The 21,439-nt window shown below is 35.1% G+C and overlaps 1 protein-coding gene across 6 annotated transcripts in view; it reads left to right on the top strand.

The window, feature by feature from the left end:
- Synd (protein kinase C and casein kinase substrate in neurons protein Synd) overlaps nt 1-21,439 on the top strand; it is a 70,933-nt gene that overhangs the window by 30,492 nt on the left and 19,002 nt on the right. For 3 of the 6 annotated variants that reach the window (XM_088233824.1, XM_088233822.1, XM_088233820.1), the window contains exon 5: nt 17,131-17,142. The exons of the other annotated variants lie outside the window; for them this stretch is intronic. In XM_088233824.1, the coding sequence (XP_088089950.1) occupies nt 17,131-17,142 (12 nt within the window). The remainder of the gene's footprint in view (nt 1-17,130; nt 17,143-21,439) is intronic. 6 annotated transcript variants of the gene reach the window in all.

Below are 21,439 nucleotides of genomic sequence, written 5' to 3'. Positions count from 1 at the left end.
ATTTGTAACTAACGCTCACTTTATATATGATTTTTGGCCTTAATGGAATTAGTTTCTTCGCTTCAAAATAATTGTGTTCAATACGTTTTGAAGAAATATGCGGCATTTACAACTGACTTTTTCAAAGTACTGGAACAAGTGCGCATTGAAAATATAGGCCTCAAATAGACGTGGTCATTAATAAAGTATGTTAAAGTTACATAATTAAAGTATGTTAAAAAACGAATACTTATTCGACAGTGTTTTAATGCACTTTAATTTATTTGTCATAAGTTTGTGTCAGAATCGTATCTTTATTTCGTTGTAAGATATATTTTATTGTTCAAAGTAGTGTAAAGTATAACACACTAAATCTTCACATTTTTATTTTTATCTATGTATTTTGTATCCGATATTGTAAGCATTGTTTTCTAAACGCAGCGACGTTTCTAGCTTCCCCGAGACTTTCTTAAGCCTTCGTAAAACAGGTTTGTTTGAGTTCCATTCAATCTCGCCATAGGAAACTTTTTTTTATAAATTTATATTTAAACACCATTGCGTTTACTTACCTATATTTCATAAAACTTTAAAAAAAATACTTTTTATATCCACGATTGAATCGTGGCTCAAATACGCCAACATAAATATAATAAATTCGGCCAGTAGGTTTTTTTTTATTATTTTGAATAATTAAATGCGGAGTTGAGTTCCTATAGAGGTCCACAGACTCCTCAGACTCCTCAGTCGAACTCATACCTTAAACTCGGATGAAGATGGCCAGGGCCGCCCCGATTTCAATGGGAGGTTGAAAGAGTTATAGTTATCGTTTATTATCTATAAAGTAAAATTCATTAGTTTAAACGATGATAATAATAATATTTATCTTAAAAAATATGTATCTTCGTCGTTAACATGTAATTTAACATGTTTTAAAAATATAAAAATACCCACATTTTCGTACAAAAGCTTTCTATTTTAATGGGGTCCCAGGAAAAAAAAACCACATGTAAAATATAAACAATATTTGAGTTTGACCAAATATTTGTAGACAAAGACTGGATTTCACCCCTACGGGAGTCATTAAGATAAACAAATTACAACAGGGATAAGGAATACCTTAAAGAACGGAATATGGAAATCTAGGCATTTACAGGACTTACGACCTGTCATTAGCTGGTTTAAGTGGCCACTTTACACACTGTGTAACATTCACTATTTTGCCTATGTTTGAACATCCATATTTCTTCACTTCTTCCATTTGTTGATTTTAGTGAAGTTAAAGAGCTGAAACCTTTGAATAGGTTCATCTGACTGAATTATTTCACATATTAGGCAACGCCTGAAAATCATTTTCCAATTTTTAAACTCCTTCTTGGACCGGATGGTTGGCCAAGTGGCCACTTAAACCAGCCAATGACAGGTCATAAGCCCTGTAAATGGCTAGACTTCCATATTCCCTTCTTTAAGGTATTCTCCATCCCTGTTGTAATTTGTTAATTAAAATATAAACCTTCTATATTTTATACAAGGTCAATAATCCTGTAACTTCCTATAAGAAGCTTATTCGTGGGATTGGAACACTCGTGCAATGGACTCATTTAAGATTGAACAATTTGTCTACAAAATATAAAATATATAATGAATATTATGTTGATACATAAACAGAATGATGAAAGTCTAAAACTTAAAACGGCCAATGGCAGGTCATAAACCCCACACGGTTCTCCACCTCTGTTGAAACATTCGCAAATAACATAAACATTCATTCTATATTTCGGACGGTTACGAAAATGATTCGGCAATTTTCAAAACCGGCTCCTAATTATTCGAAGATTTGCATCAATCGATTATGCGCAATAATGGTAACTCAACGGGTTCCTAATAACCATACAATCTCCTCATCTCATAGCCACTTTCCAGTATTATGTGCATCTCCCATCTCCCATTTACATATTTACTGCCGCGACCCCCTTTGTTAGATTGTGTTCACCTACCTTCGTTTATTTGCATAACATTTCGCGGGATTACATCGCATTACTTACCTATACCAGTTTCTTATTGGGATTATGAAATCAAATGCACACGCGTACGTCATTGTAACATTTCGCCATCAGAGATTGAGCGCTTAGTAGTCTTTAATTATAATGATTTATTATCCATTCTTGATTTTACTTTTGCCGCGAACAATAGAACAATATTTACTAATTAGAATCTAGGACTGAAAATACTCGAAGTGATGCCTCAAAGTATGAAGAATAAACGGCTAACCGAAAATGGCTATTACATAAAAAGGTTCGAGCAAATCGGAACCCAAATATTTTATTTAAATATAACGTTGTCCCGTAAATAAGTTCAGTTTTAAAAAAAGGGTTAAAAACTATCTAGTAGGTATATAAAGAATCTGTTTATTTTAGATAAAGGAAAGGTCCTTGTAAAATTACGTAAAAAAATATGTCCTCTAAATATGAATTCTTACGCCCTCGACATTCTTCTAAACGAGCGGCGAAATTCCTGATAACTTCTCCGCACGTGGTTTCCTTAATCGCTGCCATTTCTCGATGAATATTTTATTTTAATTCATTCAAGGATGGTTGTTGTTCCGAACTCTAAATTTAAGTTATTCCCTCAGGAAATGATCCTTCGGCGAGTTCGGACTTTGTGGCGGTGCGTGTATGCTTGATATACACATCACGGTACTCGAGAAAATATCTGATAAAACACAGTTATTACTTTAAAATATAAGTCTATAGAGTTTGAAGTTGTCAATTTTGTCTGACATTCACACGGTGTTGATCGCGTGAACGTCTCCGTAGGAGTGCCACGAGCGTTGCCTCCCGAGGAAGTATATTAATGATATTCGTTATTGTGTGAAAAAGACAGTCATTATTTTCAGCGAGTTAGAATTTATTTAAGAATCGGGTTGTGGTCCTGTGGCTAGTGTCTCGGACTCACGGACCAAAGGTACGTGGTTCGAATCCTACTCTACCCCAACTTGATTTCCCTTTTCTAATAGTGAGTTATTTACAACTCGTTGAAAATGGCCCTCAAAATTAAATATTTGGGTAAATCATAAGAACGCAAATATTTATTTTTATTAAAAAAAAAAAAGGGAGAGATGAGAAAATGACTTCAGTCATTAGCACGCGTAATCAAGGACTTCGTGACTGGTGAATGAAATCTGAGAAATTTGTTTGTCCAGAAACCTTAATGTAAAACGGAAAGTTATCAAAGAAACACTCGTACTGATTTCAGCAATCTTAGGTGATTCAGAAAATATGTTACTCTAAAAAAAAGAGAGGTTGGAGAAAATAAAATATAACTAAAAATAATTTCGTAACATTTCTTCAGAATAATTTATTCGGAAACGATTCTCGAACGACAGACAGCGATGTGTTTGAGGTGTGTGGTCTCACTCCACCCTTCTATAACCAGGTTCTACGGTTATGCCAGCTGTGGGTCTTTACAATAAACGCTCTTTACGAATACCTCTTAGGGGAGCGGCATTTTAGCGAACTGATACTCGGAACGTTCTCAACGACTTCCTCGGTTCTTGATGACCTCGGTCGCCCCGTCTGAAATTTACTAGAAGTGAAACCGGATTCTTCTAACTTCTGTATCCACTTTTTAATCAGTCGAGTGCTAGGATAATTTATATCACGTGTGCGATAGAAACTTTCTTCGCCCTGGGGTTGCAGAATTATTGTTTTTGAAACGCTCCATGGCGATGAAATTTCCAAAAACCTAGCTATCACACAAGACCCCCTTACACCTGTTGTTTTTCTTGTAACAATAATATTGTTCGGCTGATTATATAGCGCCGTTTGTGTGAAAAATCACATCTATGTTGCTTTACAGTTTTATACTTAAATTTACATTGTACTAACTAAGCTTACACTGCATATTAAGCATTCTACTTTTAAAATTGAGTGTATGATAACCGAAAGAAGTGATGAAATCTCGGAGAACGGACAAGAACTGTCGATGATTCGCAAGTGTGAAGGCAATTAGTTCCAGACAGAGGGGCCGACTGCGGCAAAAGCACGATCTCCGAGCCTAGTGTTTGGGCAGCGCCGAAATCGACAAGTCCTCTGCTTAAATCAAATGCTGATATTGCTGATCTAAGGGTGCATTTTATTTGACATGTATTTTCCCTAACACACCTTGTGCAATGTACGTGTTTATGCCACTTTTTTGCAAAAAAAATACTACTGTATCGTGAAAATTTTAGCTACCTTTAAAATATTTTATGACCTGACGACAAGTGTTTTCCTTTGAAGTGTAAGAATCATTAATGATCTCTTCCTCTGTATTGATTACTACGGCCTCATTGTTAAATTTAGCGATGCGCTTCCTTCCATTGAGATGTAAAGGATAAATTATTGCTCAATGCGTATACGTACAAGGTACACATAAAAGTGTGTGATCTTTCGCTTTTTTCCAGGGACATGCCGCATCTATTTATTATAACTACCTTTATGATATAGAGATATATAAAAACACAGGTGGAGGGCATTTTTGCGAAGGGAATATAATATTTATAATCATCAATAATAATAACAAATCAACGTAAGTCTGAGTACCTACGTATTTACCAGATTACAGAGAGCTCCTTCGGGCAGCTTTTCTCGTTCGGCAACGAGAAACTTTTCGCTGATGTGGGCACCGCCATGGAGACGTATGTCCTCAAGTGCGGTGTGCGGCGTGTGGTGGGCAAGCTGCATTAATAAATGCGTTGGGTGTTGCCGTATCAACATGTGTCTGTTTTTTCCAAATGAACAGAACGAGAGGACAAAGCAAAAACAAATTACAACGAATTGGTCATTAATGTATTCTCCTTCATTATTTTACAACAAATTAGTCCATAATTCGTATCATCTTCACCGTACACTGCGCAAATATCGCGAGCAGCTTTGGCAGCTTTATTTCCTCTATCAAACGCGAACAAAGAAGCGAAGAAAATTTACTTTCGAATAACTCATAACCTTTATCATTTTGTTTTACTTTCGGTGCTCATTTTTAAATTAAGGGAAAAACGGACACAACATATTATGTTAATAACAAATATTATACTGATCATATTTGAACTCACAATATTCTCTTTAAACACAAATTGTATGCAAGAGGTCTCTGGTTCGATTCCCGATATGATTGACGCGAAATATTTATGTAATAAGGTGTTCATTAGAATATTTCATTGTCCTTGGACTGGTAAAACGTAAGACTTATTATCTTACCCCGTCTAACAGAAATGATCAAGATACGCTGCAGTTCCCGGTCTCCGGCCTGGGATGGTATTCTGAACCTTCTCTACCCCCTAGAGTGTGGTTAATTTGGGTATTTTATTTTTTTAATGCGACGATACTTTGCCTTATATAATGGCCACACTGATGATTAAACGTCAAATAAAATAGAAAACTGTTTGAAAAACGTAAAAAAACGAACTCACTGAATCAGGTCGTGGTACTGTGGCTAGTGCCTCGGACTCACGGACCAAAGGTCCGTGGTTCGAATCCCACTCTACCCCAACTTGATTCCCATGTTCTAATAGTGAGTTATTATCAACTCGTTGAAAATGGCCCTCAAAATAAAATATTTGGGTAAATCATGAGAACGCTAATATTTATTTTTTCCTTTAAAAATAAAAAATTACGGCTCGGTCAATTAAACCTAATGAAGTGTTTCGGGTAATGCTTAAGGTGGCATTAATGTTCTAAATAAAAATCTTCATACACGGTTTCACGTGTTCGTATTTATTTGACGTTTAATCATCATTGTGGCCATAAATGAAGCAAAGTTTAGGTGCATGCAAAAAATAAAAATCCTCCAATTAATCACTCTCTAGGGGATAGAGAAGATTTAGAATACCACCCCTGGCCTAGTGGTGTTCGTATCAATATAGATGAGGCCCGTCCCTGAAGTACACGGTGCGTGCAACTCGCAGCCTGCAACTTGCGATGGCGGAACGCGAGACGCGGAGTTCCGCGTAATTATATGCAAATTAGCCTTGTCCTGCCGCGGAACATCTGAACAAGCGGAGATGGCACCCATCTGAGATTACAGATTCGATAAGAACAATAAAATTGCCTTAGTCTTCAGACTCCTTTCTTTCTCGTATATCGGTTTTTATTCGATGTCAGCGAGGCTTCATTTTTGAAACTATTTCTTTTGCCACATTTTATTCCACCTATGTTTAATTCAACTACCGCTCCTCAATTCTTATGCATCGGTATTAATAATTATGATACAATTCCGGAGTTATGCGCAAATGCGCAAATGTGTATATTTTATTTATTTTCAAAGATTTACGTAGAAAGTAATTTTTAAACAGATGAGGGTATCAGAAGCAAACTTAGAAATCGCCAACAATAGTGGAAAATAAGTTATTGATGCCAAAATAAACCATACATAAAAAACTACCTACCTTTTTAGGTAGGTAGTTTTTAGCGTTTTTTTATTATTTATATTATTAAATAGCGTAATTCAAAACCGTCTCTAAATCTTGTAAAAACAGATCTCAATTGTACTACTTGACACCACAAACTTAGCATTCTCCATTGAGTTAGTGAAGCATAATAAGAAACCTCACAATTCTTTTTTCAAAGTTTTTCGCAAATATCTCCGTAACTCCTTCAATTGAGATTTCTAAGTTCGCTTCTAATGCCCTCATATGTAGTATTTTTTTGCCAATAAATGCCACATTTTGGCACACTGAAAACAAAAACTGCATGAAACGGTCTTTGACCGACACAGCTTCCTAACAAGGCCTAATTTCTTCTTCTCAATTTTTAGCGAAATGTAGATATTTGCCACGAGCGTATTTATACTTTTAAAATCTTCAATTTATTTATTAGAAAAAAAGTTTGGAGCGTTAATGTTTTTATTATCCATCACAAGGGTTGCATCCGACGAGATTGCATTAAATAAAAAATTGGGAAGATGTTTTTTACTGTATAAAAAAAAGTTCGTTTTGAATGTTTACCAACAACATTCGTTTTTTATGGATCCTAATCAGATTATTTCCTTAAATTCATTATAATGTCTACCCATTTATTTATTTTCAATGGATTTTCAGTAACGATAAAACAATATCAACTGACATTTTTTAAATCGCATTCCCACATACAGTGCACCGCTGTTGGTTGGAAGATCAGAGTTTGACATTAGCAAAAATAATTCTATATTTGAAAATGCATTATTTTATGTTTTTCAAAGCCAATCAGCAGGCTTAAGTAAGCCCTAATAGATTGGCATTTATGAGTAATACTTAATCTAAACGGTCTTAAAATCTACTTAAATTTACAAAATGTATAATTAACAAAAGGTATAAATAGGCGGAAATGGCAAGTGGGACATCGCGAGTCAGGAGAGACAACACCGCTTGCTTCTTAAATGCCTGCCCTCGCTGTAGGAACACATCGACAGTACCGTTTAGTGAGATTTCGTTCACTGTTCTGAGGATCCTCGGCAGAGGGGAAAAGAATCCGATGTTAGTTTTATAATTTCCTACAGCAAAGACAGGGTTGGTACGCAAGTTACGGCGAGGTACATTGAGGATTATCTGAGCAAGGATACAGTTAGATATACATACAGTTAGATATTAATTTGTGCAAGAATATTAAACCAGCCAAAATCCCTCTGAATTCTAAACTAAAGATATGAAAGTACTCTAGACGATCATAATAGTTGATTATAAAAGTATTTGATCCGATAATTTGACATAATTAAATCATAAACAAGTACCTAGGTAGGTACAACAAGTACGCTAAGTACAATAATTGATTAAACTTTCGACTAGTGTTTACTAACTGAATAAAAATGTTTTCCCTCTCTGTAGCAATAAATTTAAATGTTTCAATAGTTAAACTTTTAGCAGGTTTTCCTAGTACGTCGCGTCGCGTCGCGTCGCGTCGCGTTTCTTCTACGACGCATCTTTCTTCAGGATCTAAATTTGACCCTTGCGAATTCTCTCATCTTCTCGAATCACGACGCCGACGTACGAATGGGAAAAAAATGCGTGGCGATAAATTCGTCCTCGTCTATCGCATTCCAAATCATTAGCCCGTCTCGTTCATTCGCGCGTAAAGCATCGGGGACGGGAAAGAGGCCGCGACATACGAATCATCGCGTCGGTGGCGGGCATAATAAATTGTGATCAGGCGTTATTTTTCCGAAATAAAAGGCGTTCCGTGAACTTGGCCATAGCGCCCGCGGCCATAAACTATAGAATAATAATAAAATTAGCATTTGCATCCGGAAATCGTAATGAAATACGAATAGCAGTAGCGATTGCTAATTGCACTTACTAAATTTGATTATCGTCAATGTGGGTAAAGTTATATATGAATTTATAATTAAATAAGGATGAGTCTAACGATGATGAGCAGATATATGTTATTATATGCGTAGCATTAATAATATTTTTATTATTTTTATTTATTTTGGATAATTTTTATAGCCCATTTTCGTAAAAATCACTTCGAGGCCGCTGTTCAACAAATATCTCAACACGTCTTGCAGCTACAGAGCGCATATGTGGTTGGGATTCTAGTTTTCATTTACCAATGAAGAAGTTCCGTGCAACGTGGAATTGGATATAAACTATGTTTTTTTACGCGCGGTAAATATTGGAGCATTTAATTGTATTTCGAAGTTTCTTTAAAATGTATGAAAAATTAATTAAAATGAATCACTTTGAACGACATCCTCAATTCTCCGAAATCAACCAATGGCAAACATTTACGATTACCGAGAAACTAACCCACCAATCGGGACAATTCGCCGTAGAGAACTTGCGAAGCCACAGGCGGAGTAATTTCAATAAAACAATGCTTTAAAAAAATCATTAATTTTTAATTTGTCTAGTAAAATAGTATCTCTTATAAAATAGTATTTTAACAAATAAAAAAAAAAAGCTTTACTTTCTCAATGTCTTGAATTTGAAACGATGCATAGGAGTTTTATACGCGTCTTTTCAACGCGTCTTATAGTTACAGAGTGCATGGATGGTTAGAAAAATAGGCCCCATTTATAGTTTGCAAAAAAATGATTCAAATCAATAATATTTTGAGCATGTCCAAGTGTTTGTAGACAACATTGGATTTCATTCCCCAGGAAGTTATTAAGATGGAAATTTAGCCGGTAAGCTATTAGTAAATCATCATCATCATCATTCCCTTTTCGCACCTAATAGTGCATTAGGAACTGGATTGGTATACCAATCGCTGCGTATATCTTGATCATTTCTGTTACATGAAGGTAAGATGATTCGTTTTACGCTTCTGGTGCTAGTCCAGGGACTGAAATACTCTAGTGTAAAAACACCTTTTTAAATAAATGTTTCATGTCAACCATGTCGGGAATCGAACCCGAGACCTCTTGCATGGTAGGCGCACGGGCTGACCACTACATCACTAGATTGACAGTAAATAGCAGCTATTAAATTAACATGCAATAGCTGAAAGCAGCGGCAAATAGCATATACAGTAGAACTTCGTTAATCCGAACTCTAGACATCTGGATTGCCAAATATCCAAATCGTTATCAGGAAATAAAAAGGGGATATTTTTAATTTTAATTTAATTGTGCAATTAACTTTGCTGGACATGTTTAATTCGCTGTATTATTCCAAAAGCAATAAAATCTCATCATCATCATCATCACCATTCCCTTCCCGCATCTAATGGTGCATATGGCACTGTATCGGTACACCGATCGCATCGTATCTTGATCATTTTTGTTTCATGAAGGTAAGATGATCAGTCTTAGGAATCGAACTCGAGATCTCTTGCATGGTAAGCAAACGCGCTAACCATTACACCACGAGGCCGAATAAAATCTGGCACTCATTAATCCGGACAATCGAAGTTGGCTGTGAGTGGTTTTACGAAAAATAAGAAATTTTACCTTTTTAAAAAAAAAAAAATATGGATAGGTAAACGCATTAACCATTACGTCGTGGGGCCGACTAATCTCTACTAGAATTCTTTTTGCAGGATTTCAGGAAAGTAGCCGCTGATTATTTTTTTACGCAAAACAATACTCGTAAAATATATGCTAATCAACCCTTATTTGGACGATACGTCTGAAATGGGCCATTCGGTATATCAATATATATTCGGTATATCTATATATATTCGGTATATCTATATATATTCGGTATATCTATATAGCGCATAACATGCTATGCTATTTCGCTTAGCGTGCTAATAAAATTGTGTAAAAGGTCACAGTAATTTTCACGACTAGAGTATTATAGACACTCGGGCCGCAGAATGGGAGTACCTACATTCCTACATACACATATGTATGTAATGCCCGGTACCTACCTGGCGAACCACGTGCTCGCCCGCCGTACCCGTGTATACATACAATCTATGCACAGTACTGCGGGTATTATTTCTCCTGTATGTCTTCGGCCAATGAACCCCTCGTTGGTTCAGCCATCAGCCGATTACGCCCAGATCATTACGAACCTAAATAGGTTCGATTTCAGATCTTGTATCCGTGGCCATATTCGATCAAAAACACAAGGTCCGCCTTGTCCACACAAGTGGTTAGAGCGTTATCTGTCTCGCACGAGGTCCCAGGTCTGATTCCCGACATTAAATATTTATTTTGATTTGATTTGAGCAACACTTTACTTAAAAAGAGCAAAGCTTGAAATGTCCTTTGACTCTTAAAAGGCTGTCCTAAAAAAAACATCTGGGAACGGTCCTGTTACGTCGTGTTAGATTAAGCAAAATACGGAATAAGTTCAGCAAAAAAACAACGCAAGGATTTACTGTAATTAAAAAATATATACAGGTTGTTCTTTAAACCCTGTCACATCCGAAACCACGATGATCAGTATGGGCAAGAAGACATATTAGCATATTAAAAAAAATATTTAGAACAAAGAAAATTCAAACACATAAATCGGGTTGTGGTCCTGTATCCTGAATCCCACTCTACCCCAACTCGATTCAATTTTCTGATAGTGAGTTATTTACAACTCGTTAAAAATGGCCCTCAAAATGAAATATTTGGGTAAATCGTAAGAACGCAAATATTTCTTTTTACAAAAAAAAAATGGTTGTTTACTTCTGCAGGGGAGAAGCGAGGGGGCGCTGCCGTGCGGTTGATAGAGTATCAGGCTTTCCCCTCCCCCCCTCGTTTATCCCCTGCAGGTTGTTTTTTATTTATCTTTAATTTTTAAGATTTTAGTTGTTCTAAAAATTTATTTTGATGTGCCAATATGTTTTCTTGCTCATACTGATCATCGTGGTTTCGGATTTGATAGGGTTTAAAGAACACCCTGTATATATATAATTTTTTGTGTAAAATTAAATAAATATTTTATAGCAAAATTTACTGATTAACGAATGAGAAAAACACACCTGACTCATGTTTTCCTAGTCTTATGCACGGAACATGTATCTATCGCGCTATCTGGATGCTGTTTTCGCTTTCATACAAACACCGACCGCATAACTGCGTCTCTGTCTTCCTTGTTATAAATTCTACAGTCGTGCTCTTTCTTACACAGTTAAACAGATTATTGTTGCATTGCCACCACTTTTATTCATTTAATTATTCTTCGCGCAGCAAGGATAAATATTTTTTTATATTAAAATCTTGCATACAAATTTTACTTTGCGAATCCGGTGGGAAAACGTCGATTTGAAGATTTAAAAAATTACAACTTCATCATCAAAAATAATAAGAGAGAAATATCAAGTCTCCTATCTTATGTAGACTCTTGTTACATCATAGCCACACTAGAGTTAAATATTTACAGGGTGTTCTTTAAACCCTTTCACATCCGAAACCACGATGATATAGATTAATATAGTAATCTAGATTATATATATTAATCTAGATTATTAATATAGATATATATATATATAGATATATATAGATATATATATATATATATATATATATATATATATATATATATATATATATATATATATATATATATATATATATATATATATATATATATTAACCTCCCGTGTTATCGGGCGTTATAGATCCTAGCCACAGAAGCGGGCTTACATGGAAAGAAAGACGCTAGAATGCGATCAGAAAATCATCTCCATTTAAAAAACATATTACACGGAATAGAGTGGTTTAGAGAGAGTCGAGTTTTAATTTAACGCTGTGTGCAATTACATATTCACAACAGACTCATAACGCGATTTTTGCTCTCGTCCCGTTAAAAAGGTTTGCATGTTATGTTATTCAGAAATTTGCATAATATTTAACCATAATTTAACACGGAGACGCCAAACATTCCAAATTAACGAGCCGAAATAAATATTCAACGTGGGTCTGAAAATAAAGTAGATTATTTCTCCAACAACTAGCCCAGATATGACTGCGTGAATTTCTGGATTACTGGCGAATGAAACATTTATCGTTATTTATAATATAGTCATAAATACCACGTTATCTCACTGCACAAACTTATAAGGAATATTCCTCGAAAGTTTTAAGAAAAATCCCAGCATTAAAAATAGATCTGCGATTTTTTTATGCATTTTGGAAAGATACTTTTGACTTTCGACGACGCTACGGTTTGTTGTCCCGTGGGTAGTGTCGTGGACTCCGGATCAGGGGGTCCGAGGATTTTAATCCCACTCTACCACAACTTGTTTCCCATTTTTTAACACGATTATTTACGACTAATTAAAAATAGTCCCAAAATGGAAATATTTTAATAAATCATAAGAAAGCAACAATGTTTTAAGTATGTCCAAATGCTTGCAGACTGGCTGGATTTTCTCCCTATGGAGTTGTTCATATTTAAATCCGTTGCCCTGTAAACGCCTAGACTCCCATATTCCCTCCTCAAAAATGTTTTCCCTCTCTGTTGCAACAAATTTAAACATAAGAAAGCAAATATAAATTATATATTTTCTTTTTAAAAAGCCTTTACAGGTTTGACTGTTTTATTTTAGTTTTTTATTTAGTTGTAACCGCGTACGCGCATCAAACTAAAACCGACTAAACTACTCATAAATGAGTAGTTTTACGTTTTGGCCATTAGTTACTCTGTAGACGTCGCTTAGTACGCAACTGCCGATTTAAATTAAATTATGCCGTATTGTGTCGTTTTTGAGTGTCAAAATACTGCTGGTATTAAATGGGAATAGGGCGGGATCACATTTTATGTGTAAGTAGCGAATTCGCAAATAATATTGTTTAAGAATTCGATTATTTTACCGTCTGTCAGTTTGTGAAATAAAACAAGATGGACGTTTTGTTAGTATTGCCAGGGTTGTCGAATTTTTTACCCGGCTTTCTATTAATAAGCCTTAGTATAATATTTAACGGGATTTACTTACTTAATTACTAAATGATTATTTAATTATATTTTTACGTTTGCTTAATAAATGTACTGGTTTTGTTTTGTAGTCTTGTCAGTAAAAATTTTTTTGTGGTAACACTTAACAAAACATAACACAAAATTAATTTATATTTGTGTTATGATAATAATCGTTCGCGGTCTGGCAACATTACGCGGCGACTTCACTCATGCAAACTTGGTTCTTCGCGCCTTCTGGTATATTGTAATAATTTGTTTATTCGTTAATATTCACGGCACGCAGTGCCTTTTACCTTACAAATATACATATTTAAAAGAATATAAACACTTCAATATAAAGTAAAAAACATAAAAATCTAATTGAAAAGTATTATTTTACATAAATACTATAACACAGCAGATTCGTATAAACAGTTTTCGTAATCGAACATATTTAGATATAAAAAATAAATTAAACAATGTGCGCAGATAAATTTTTTATAGGAAATGATTTTTTTCTTCAAGAAGTAAAAAATATAAATATATTAAATAAAACAAAATTCTTTGAGAACAAAAAAATAGTAATAATTATAACAATGAGGAAGTTCAGTGGTTTTTAAAAAAAAAATATTTGTTAATAGACTGTTAAACTAAGTCAATTTTTTTTAAATTTTTTTATTTATCGTATTATCGGCGCTACGATTTTTCAAAGTTTTGTATTTCTGAAATAACTCCGCGTGTAACGTCAGAGGTTCATTTCCGCTTTTTCTCATTCAGTTCTTTCCATTGGTCCAGAAGCGACAAGCAGACCGGAAATCTTCCATAGCTCTTAGATCATAGGTTGATTCACATGAACCAGTGACGTCATTTAAAGTAGTGCGTTTTTATCAAAATATTTTTTATTATTTTTTCTGTACATTTTCAAGAAACTTTGCAGTACAATTTAATGCTCTATTTTTACCCCGCGTAAGAAAACATTTTTTGTATCCAATTTCCCGTAGGGCTGAGGTTCCTCATTAAAGTAATTTAATAAATAAGTATACGCGTAAATATGGTGTACAATAGTACCCATCCAAAAGTAAACATATAATAATAATAATTATGGATAACTTATATAGCGCCATTTTCGTATTATAATACCTCAAGGGCGCTTTACAAAGTGATTATATAAAGATATAAATGTAATTTTAACTTTTTAATTAAGGAAAAATAATGTGCTTTGTCACCGCATGCTAAGAATTTATTCAAATGATTTAGTGGGTTTTAAGTTTCTTCTGAAACATCACTTCACTCCACAGTTTCGGACATCTACTGGGAGAGCATTCCATGCCATATTATCCTTGGCTCTTCCCAACCGACTTTTTACTGGGAATGCTAGGCTATCAGTCATTATGGAGGAGGAGGGACGTTCATTTGGGTGTTCACTTTTTCCAGGTGATCGGTGGTCGCATACATAACTCAGAAATTCTGATGGATGTAGGTCTGTTCGTACCTGATAACTATCTTCGACAAAGACAGCGTCGATTGTTTTACCTACCGCGATGCAGAACCAACCTGCCAATGGTTATGCCGGTCGGTGGAGCAAACTTGCTACTTAATCGCATCGCCTCGGATGTCGACATATTTCACGACAGTGGGCCTTCCCTTAGGAAAGCACTTTCTAACTTTTAATTTTTCTTTTTACATTTTGTTATATTATTTTAATAACATAACTATCTACTGTAATTTGTGATCTATTATTGTATTTAGAATGAATTGGGTCTTTTTTCTGTAATGTTCTAAATATCTGAATAAATAAATGAAATAAATAAATGAAATGCCGTAGGGCCTGCGATCGCAAATGCGTGTTCGCCGAATTTAGTGCGCTGTTTGCGTAGAGGTATAATAACTTTTCCTTTCGGTATGTTTTTAATGTAATAAATATTATATAAAAAAATATTTTTAAAATAAAATGTTATTTATGCAGGCGCTTTCTGCTTTTAATGGTAATAATATTTTACAAGTGCAATTATGTTATCAATAAATTTAAAGTATAGTTATCTATATCTAGAGAGCGCCATTTTCATAATGCGCATGTTTGTACATAATATAATAAACACCTGAAGGGCGCATTACAGATCAAAAGTATTGCTATCAAATACAGCAATCCTTCATAACTAAAACCACTTATACTGCAGTGTAGTCAAAACGCCAAAGTTGTTGACAGCAACATTATTTCAATCATCGATACAATACAAAAATGGAATAGTCAAGTGGATAATCATGTTCCTATTGCTTCTCTATTGAGCGCTAAATATTTCAATACATTTTATCTAACATCTCTATTGCGCCGTAAGATTGCATCACGCGACATTAGTACGAGAGTTTTCTAAACATTATGCAAGATTTATCAAACCAATACATCACAGTAATAATAATCATTTGATTGAAATTTAAAATATGTTATTAAATAACTTCTTGGAATGCAAAAACATCGTAACAATTACTGTATGATATAGTACTTCTCGAACAAAGGTCGTGATTCATTTTCATCTACCTATTTATAGGTATTTTTGTTCAATAATGCATGTACATTATTATAATATCAGAAGTTAACAGTCGGTAAAACATTATAAAAAAATATTGTTCGGTTTCGTCGTCGGAAGCCTAAACTTTTACCTAATTTAAAGCCGTTCTTTATATCCATTCGTTTATAATGAATTAATCGATTATGCTCATGCTGGAAGTTTATGTTCTTCGGTGAAAAAAAAAACATCAATTCACTCGTCGAATCTTCGGGAACTTATTTTGCCAACTGACTTCGTTCGTCGAACCTGCATGCACTTATTTTATATTACCCTTTTACATTTTTTACGTATATTATTTTTTAATATGAATTAAAACGATTGAAAAAAATATACGTTATGCCATAGAAGATGCAGTGACGTATCTACTTAACTAAGTATTTTATAATATTTTTTCGAGGGACCTATTTAGGTCAGTGATGAGTAACTTTTTTAGCCCAGTGTGTCAAAATTCTGTAAAAGTCTGGCTCGACTAGGGTGGTATGTCACATCTGGGAATTTCAGTAATTTCTCCTGCCCCAGTAAATGAAAGAGTTTTGTTTTTGAGCTGTTTATTTATTGTTATAAAAAAATATTTACATAAATATCAGTCAGTCGGTTTCTTTTATTTGTTTTAATATTATACAACGCCGAGAATATGATCACATTAAAGTTCGCCGCCCTCTTAAGCAAAAAGTCAGCTTTTCGACAAAATTCACTAAGTAAATGTGAGGTCATGTTCTACAAAAAAATTTAAAACTTTTGATGGAAAGCAAAAAGGCAGTAAAAAAAAATTCAATATTAAAAACGACAAAGTTTTTTAAGCAATAACACAGTATCTAGAGATTTATAAGTAAATTCACATTGTAGATATGACGCAAACTGTTTTATGTTTAGTAACAATTATTGTTGTACTGTGTTTTTACTCAGGATTATTTACAGTTTTTAATAAGTTGCATAACTGAAATACTAAAAAGTGTCATATCTCAAAATATGACTTTTGCAAATAGCTGCCTTTTTGCTTATGATGGCAGTATAGCCATCGCTACGTTTGTACCAAAATTGTCTTCGCGTGTCATAGGTTACCCAATACTGACAGGTAATGTAATGTATGTAAGGTAATATATTGGTAGCATGGTTTATGGTGATTTGATTTAACCCTAAATACGAGATGATAATTCTTGTGTTTTTATTTATTTATAATTGATTTTAGATTAAGATAATATGTAAATATTTTTTCTTTTTTATTTGACTGATTGGACGTGGCTTTTCTGTTTTTTTCTGGTTTATTGGCGCATTTCCCGCCGCTGGCTGCAGCGAGCCGCTACGGTAAGGACTTCACACCTTATCCCAAAGTTTCTACTAACCCTAACTGCACTAACAGCTAACAGTCCCGCTTTAGCCTCTAGACTCTAGCCTCTAGCCTCTAACCTCCTCCGACTGCCTCCTCCAACCTTCTATATATATTAACCGACTGGGCACCTAAAAGCTGTATCTTGCACAAACTGATGGTAAAAATCCACACGGCGTAAACGATAAGCGGACTGTATTATGCAAAAACGAATATCGTTCATTTTTGTACAAAGTTGGAGTATTTGAATAAAGGACAGGAGCGCGGGAATGGACCCACCTTTGATGCGATGAAGATGTTCTTCAATATTGGTACACTGGATGATGAAAGTTGACTATGAATTATTTAACAATTTATGATAACAATTTTTACAACGACGCGCGACGATGAAATTACAAGGGTGGATTGATATTTCGGTAGTCGGGTGGCAGAAGGGACCATCTGTAATAAAATGTTCAGGAGAGTTGAAAAGGGTCTCAATTTCAAGACATTAAGCCACAAACTAGAATATTTTAGTGTTACTTTTCAATAATTAATTACCATTTTAAATAATACTTTTTTCTATGCGCATTTACTGAAATATTGATTAAAAGTATTGAAAACTAAAAAAATATAGATAGATCCCTCTGCCATCTGACTACCGATTTATTGTATTATAATTTTGTGTCCGGGTGGATAAAGAATACGGTTCAGTGTGTGAAATAGAACCAGAAACCTGGACGAGTGCTTTCGAATCGATTGTTGCTCTCAGGTAAAAGTCCCGATTAAGGAATCCGAGTGGAGATAATTCTGCCTCGCTGTGTAGCGGTTGATGTGTTCGCCTACCACTTTTGAGGTCCTGGGTTCGATTACTGGCAGGATATACGTGAAATATTGATTTTTAAGGTGGCTTTACACTGCAATATTTCAATTTTTCTGGAGTCGGACCTGAAGCGTAAGACTGATCACCTTATCTTCATGTAAAAATGCAGTGCCCTATGCACCACTGAGTGCGGAAAGGGAGACGATGGTGATATTTTTTATATATTTATTTAATGGAAAGCAAACGCACTAGCCAGTACACCATGAGGCCGATTAATATCCACTCGATTTCCTTTTGCAGGATTTTTACCCGAGAGTAGCTACTTAATAAATAAATGAAATAAAACCATAATTTAATAAATAAATGATATAAAACCATACTATAAAAAATATCAATCCACCCTTATTTTACCGTGCCATGTGGATTTGGACGATACATGTGAAATGGGGCCTAGCCGCTATATCCCTCAGGGCCTCACTGACTGTAGGGGCTGTACCTCTCACTAACTGTGCCGGCTTTACCCCTCAGGTTCTCACCAACTGTACTGGCTTTACCGCTCAGGTTCTCGCCAACTGTACCGGCATCGCCCCTCACCAACTAAATCGACTGTGTCATTCATTCACTTAAAACTGCTTAGACACATTTCAAACGACCGCAAAAATCCACACGACGCGATAAAAAAACACAGGATGGATTTATATTTATTGTATTATTTATTTTTATTATTTTTATTTATTTGGCAGGCAAACGCACTTCAAAGTAGCCGCTGATTTATTGTTTATAAACACAAAAGAATATAATAAATGGCAATCCACCGTAATTTTTCCGTGTCTTGTGGATTTGGGCGATACTTATGAATTAGTAGAATTTGTCTGTTTGTAATTTGTTGTTTTAAAATACCATCACCTTTAGATGTTGCACAGAAAAATAGCATATATCACCATTATTACCGTCTTGTACGTCTATTCGGTACTTTGATGCTTATCAGTCTCGTTAAATCGGGGACGCCCAGTGTGCCATCCGCCACTTTATAAACATGGATTAGTTAAGAATTCTCCGCTCAGAAACGGATGACAAGTTTGAAAGGTTCAGTAAAAAATTATCGTCAATCTGTGCAGCTGGAAAATGAAAATTAAAGCTGATGAATCTGAGAATCATTACACGGACATTGTAAAAAGGCGTTTTAAGCTGGCAAAATCGTGTGATTCTCTTACTTTTTATCATATTTGACAATATATTTTTTGTCTCGTAATGCGAATTTCACGTTCAACCTTGAATTGATTGAATTGCACAAACCGCGTAATTGCGCTTCGGAAAAGTACACACTCGCTGCTCACTATAGAATGTCTACCTGACGTTTGGCGGCCGATAAATTTTATCGATAACGAGACTTTGACGTTTAATTGGCCAGGATTTCCTTCGATACTATCGCTGGAAAGTGTATTTATGATGCGCTCTAGATTGTGTAAGTGTAAGCCATAAGCCATAGTCGGTATGTCGGTAACCGACAAACCGACACGAGGTCGTTGTATTGTGCGAGTACCTAAATAATCTAATTACACATAACTCGCATTTCAATATATATATATATATTTACATTTCCCACAGAAGACGCAATAGTGCGGGTGAACCACCCCTTTGCCATGTACACAGTTTTGCTCGACTGAAAAATGTTTTACGAATGATCTCCATTCCTGTTGTAATTTGTTGATCTCAACGACTCTGTAGGGGGTGAAATCCGGTCTTTTGTCTACAAATATTTGGACAAACTCAAAATATTGTAATAAAACCAACTGGTCCAAGGAAAAGTTTAAATATGGAAAATTATTTTCAGGCGTTGCCTAGTGTGTTAAATAATTCGATCAGATGAATCTATTCGCAATAATAAAGGTTTCAGCCTTTTAACCGCTTCAGTAATCATAAAAAAATTAACAACGGAAAAAATATGTTTTTTTTTGTGAATTAATTTTATCAACGGAACAAATACGAGTATATCCTTCATAAAAGCCATTTCGGACCCAAAATAGGACTTAAAGTTGATATACTATGGTGCATAGCGGGGGTCAAGAAATAATGGAAATTCATTAAAAAATATTCATTTTTATTCATTATATTTTTTATTAATAAGAACCCTAATTAAAAATATTAATTATAATTTAATCTCACTGTGCCTACCTAATATTTTGTTTTTTTGTGCACTTTAATATTGTTAATATTTTCTCTTGTTTGAAAGAAGAAAGAATGAAGGACCGATAGCTCCGTATTACTTCGTATGGATCCGCCGGCGAAAGGATTTTTAAGCTCGATTAAATATAAAAGTTTGTTTTTATTATTTCATTATTATTGTAATATTTTATTATTTTTTTACGTGTGGAATGATACGGAATGGCTATTTCAATGTACGCTTTTTTTCTTCTTTTTTTGACTTTGTATTTAGTAATGTATAGAAAACTATAATTGGCCTATAATTTTGGTTTATTTGTGAATATTTATTTTTTTGTTGTAATGGCTGTTGTTTTCTTTTAATAAATAAATAAAATAATTCATTAATAATGCCTTATAAAGGCAAAGAACTAGAAAAAAACCTCGTGGCTCGTAACATGATTTATTTTCAGTGGTCTTTTCTGCAAGTAAAGTTTGTCCGAGTTATATCGGATGTGGGAATTTTCGCACGTATAGCCGTAATAGCCGCCCGAGCATACTCGGGTGTAGTCCTCAAGCGGTTAACTTCGCTAAAATCAACAGATCGAGAAATAACTGAGGAACTCGAATGTATTTTTACGGAACAAAGAAAATCGTCACAGTTTTCTAAATTGCCATTTATTTGGAGTAGTTTCTTATCGCTTTTGTCCGAGTGTCGGCTGATCGCCGTGTCCCGCTCTGGAGGCATAGTATTATGTTATATGGGAGCCTCGATACGATACTAAATGGCATGTTATCCCTTGCTGAAGACACAACAGGCGAGTGTAATGCGAACAAAAAAGGGATTCGTCACGCCGCATCGCAACCGCGCACCGCCTTGATCCAGCGGCGTACTCGGCATAAAATAATCTAGTAATAGGGGGCTCCAGTTTGCTTCTCAATACATTTAGAAAAAAAATCACGTGACTATAAAAAATAGGGTTTGTCGCGTAGGTCTTCTTCTTTTCTAGCCTTCCTCTCTTCACTGCCGGAAATAGGCCTCTTCCGATATCTTCGGCTCGTTTCCGTCTTGACCCCTCCGCATCCAGGCACCACCAGCTATCTGGGCAATGTCGTCGGTGGCCTTCCGACACTCCTTGTACTTTTCCACGGCCTCCACTCCGATATTCGTGGCGCCCACCTGGTGTCCCTCCGTCTAGCCGCGTGTCCTGCCCATTTCCACAAGGTTCATGACACCATCAACTTTGCATCTCCGTCTGATCTTTTCGTTTCTTATTCTATCTTGGAGACTCACACCGAGCATCTGCAGTTACATGAATGGGTTGTCGTCT

Source organism: Micrasema longulum, unplaced genomic scaffold (genome assembly GCF_059751315.1).
Source record: "Micrasema longulum isolate JH-2025_06_02 unplaced genomic scaffold, ASM5975131v1 h1tg001151l, whole genome shotgun sequence".
Classification (NCBI taxonomy): domain Eukaryota; kingdom Metazoa; phylum Arthropoda; class Insecta; order Trichoptera; family Brachycentridae; genus Micrasema; species Micrasema longulum.
Note: the sequence above shows the minus strand (reverse complement) of the source record. Positions and strands in the feature narration are given on the sequence as shown.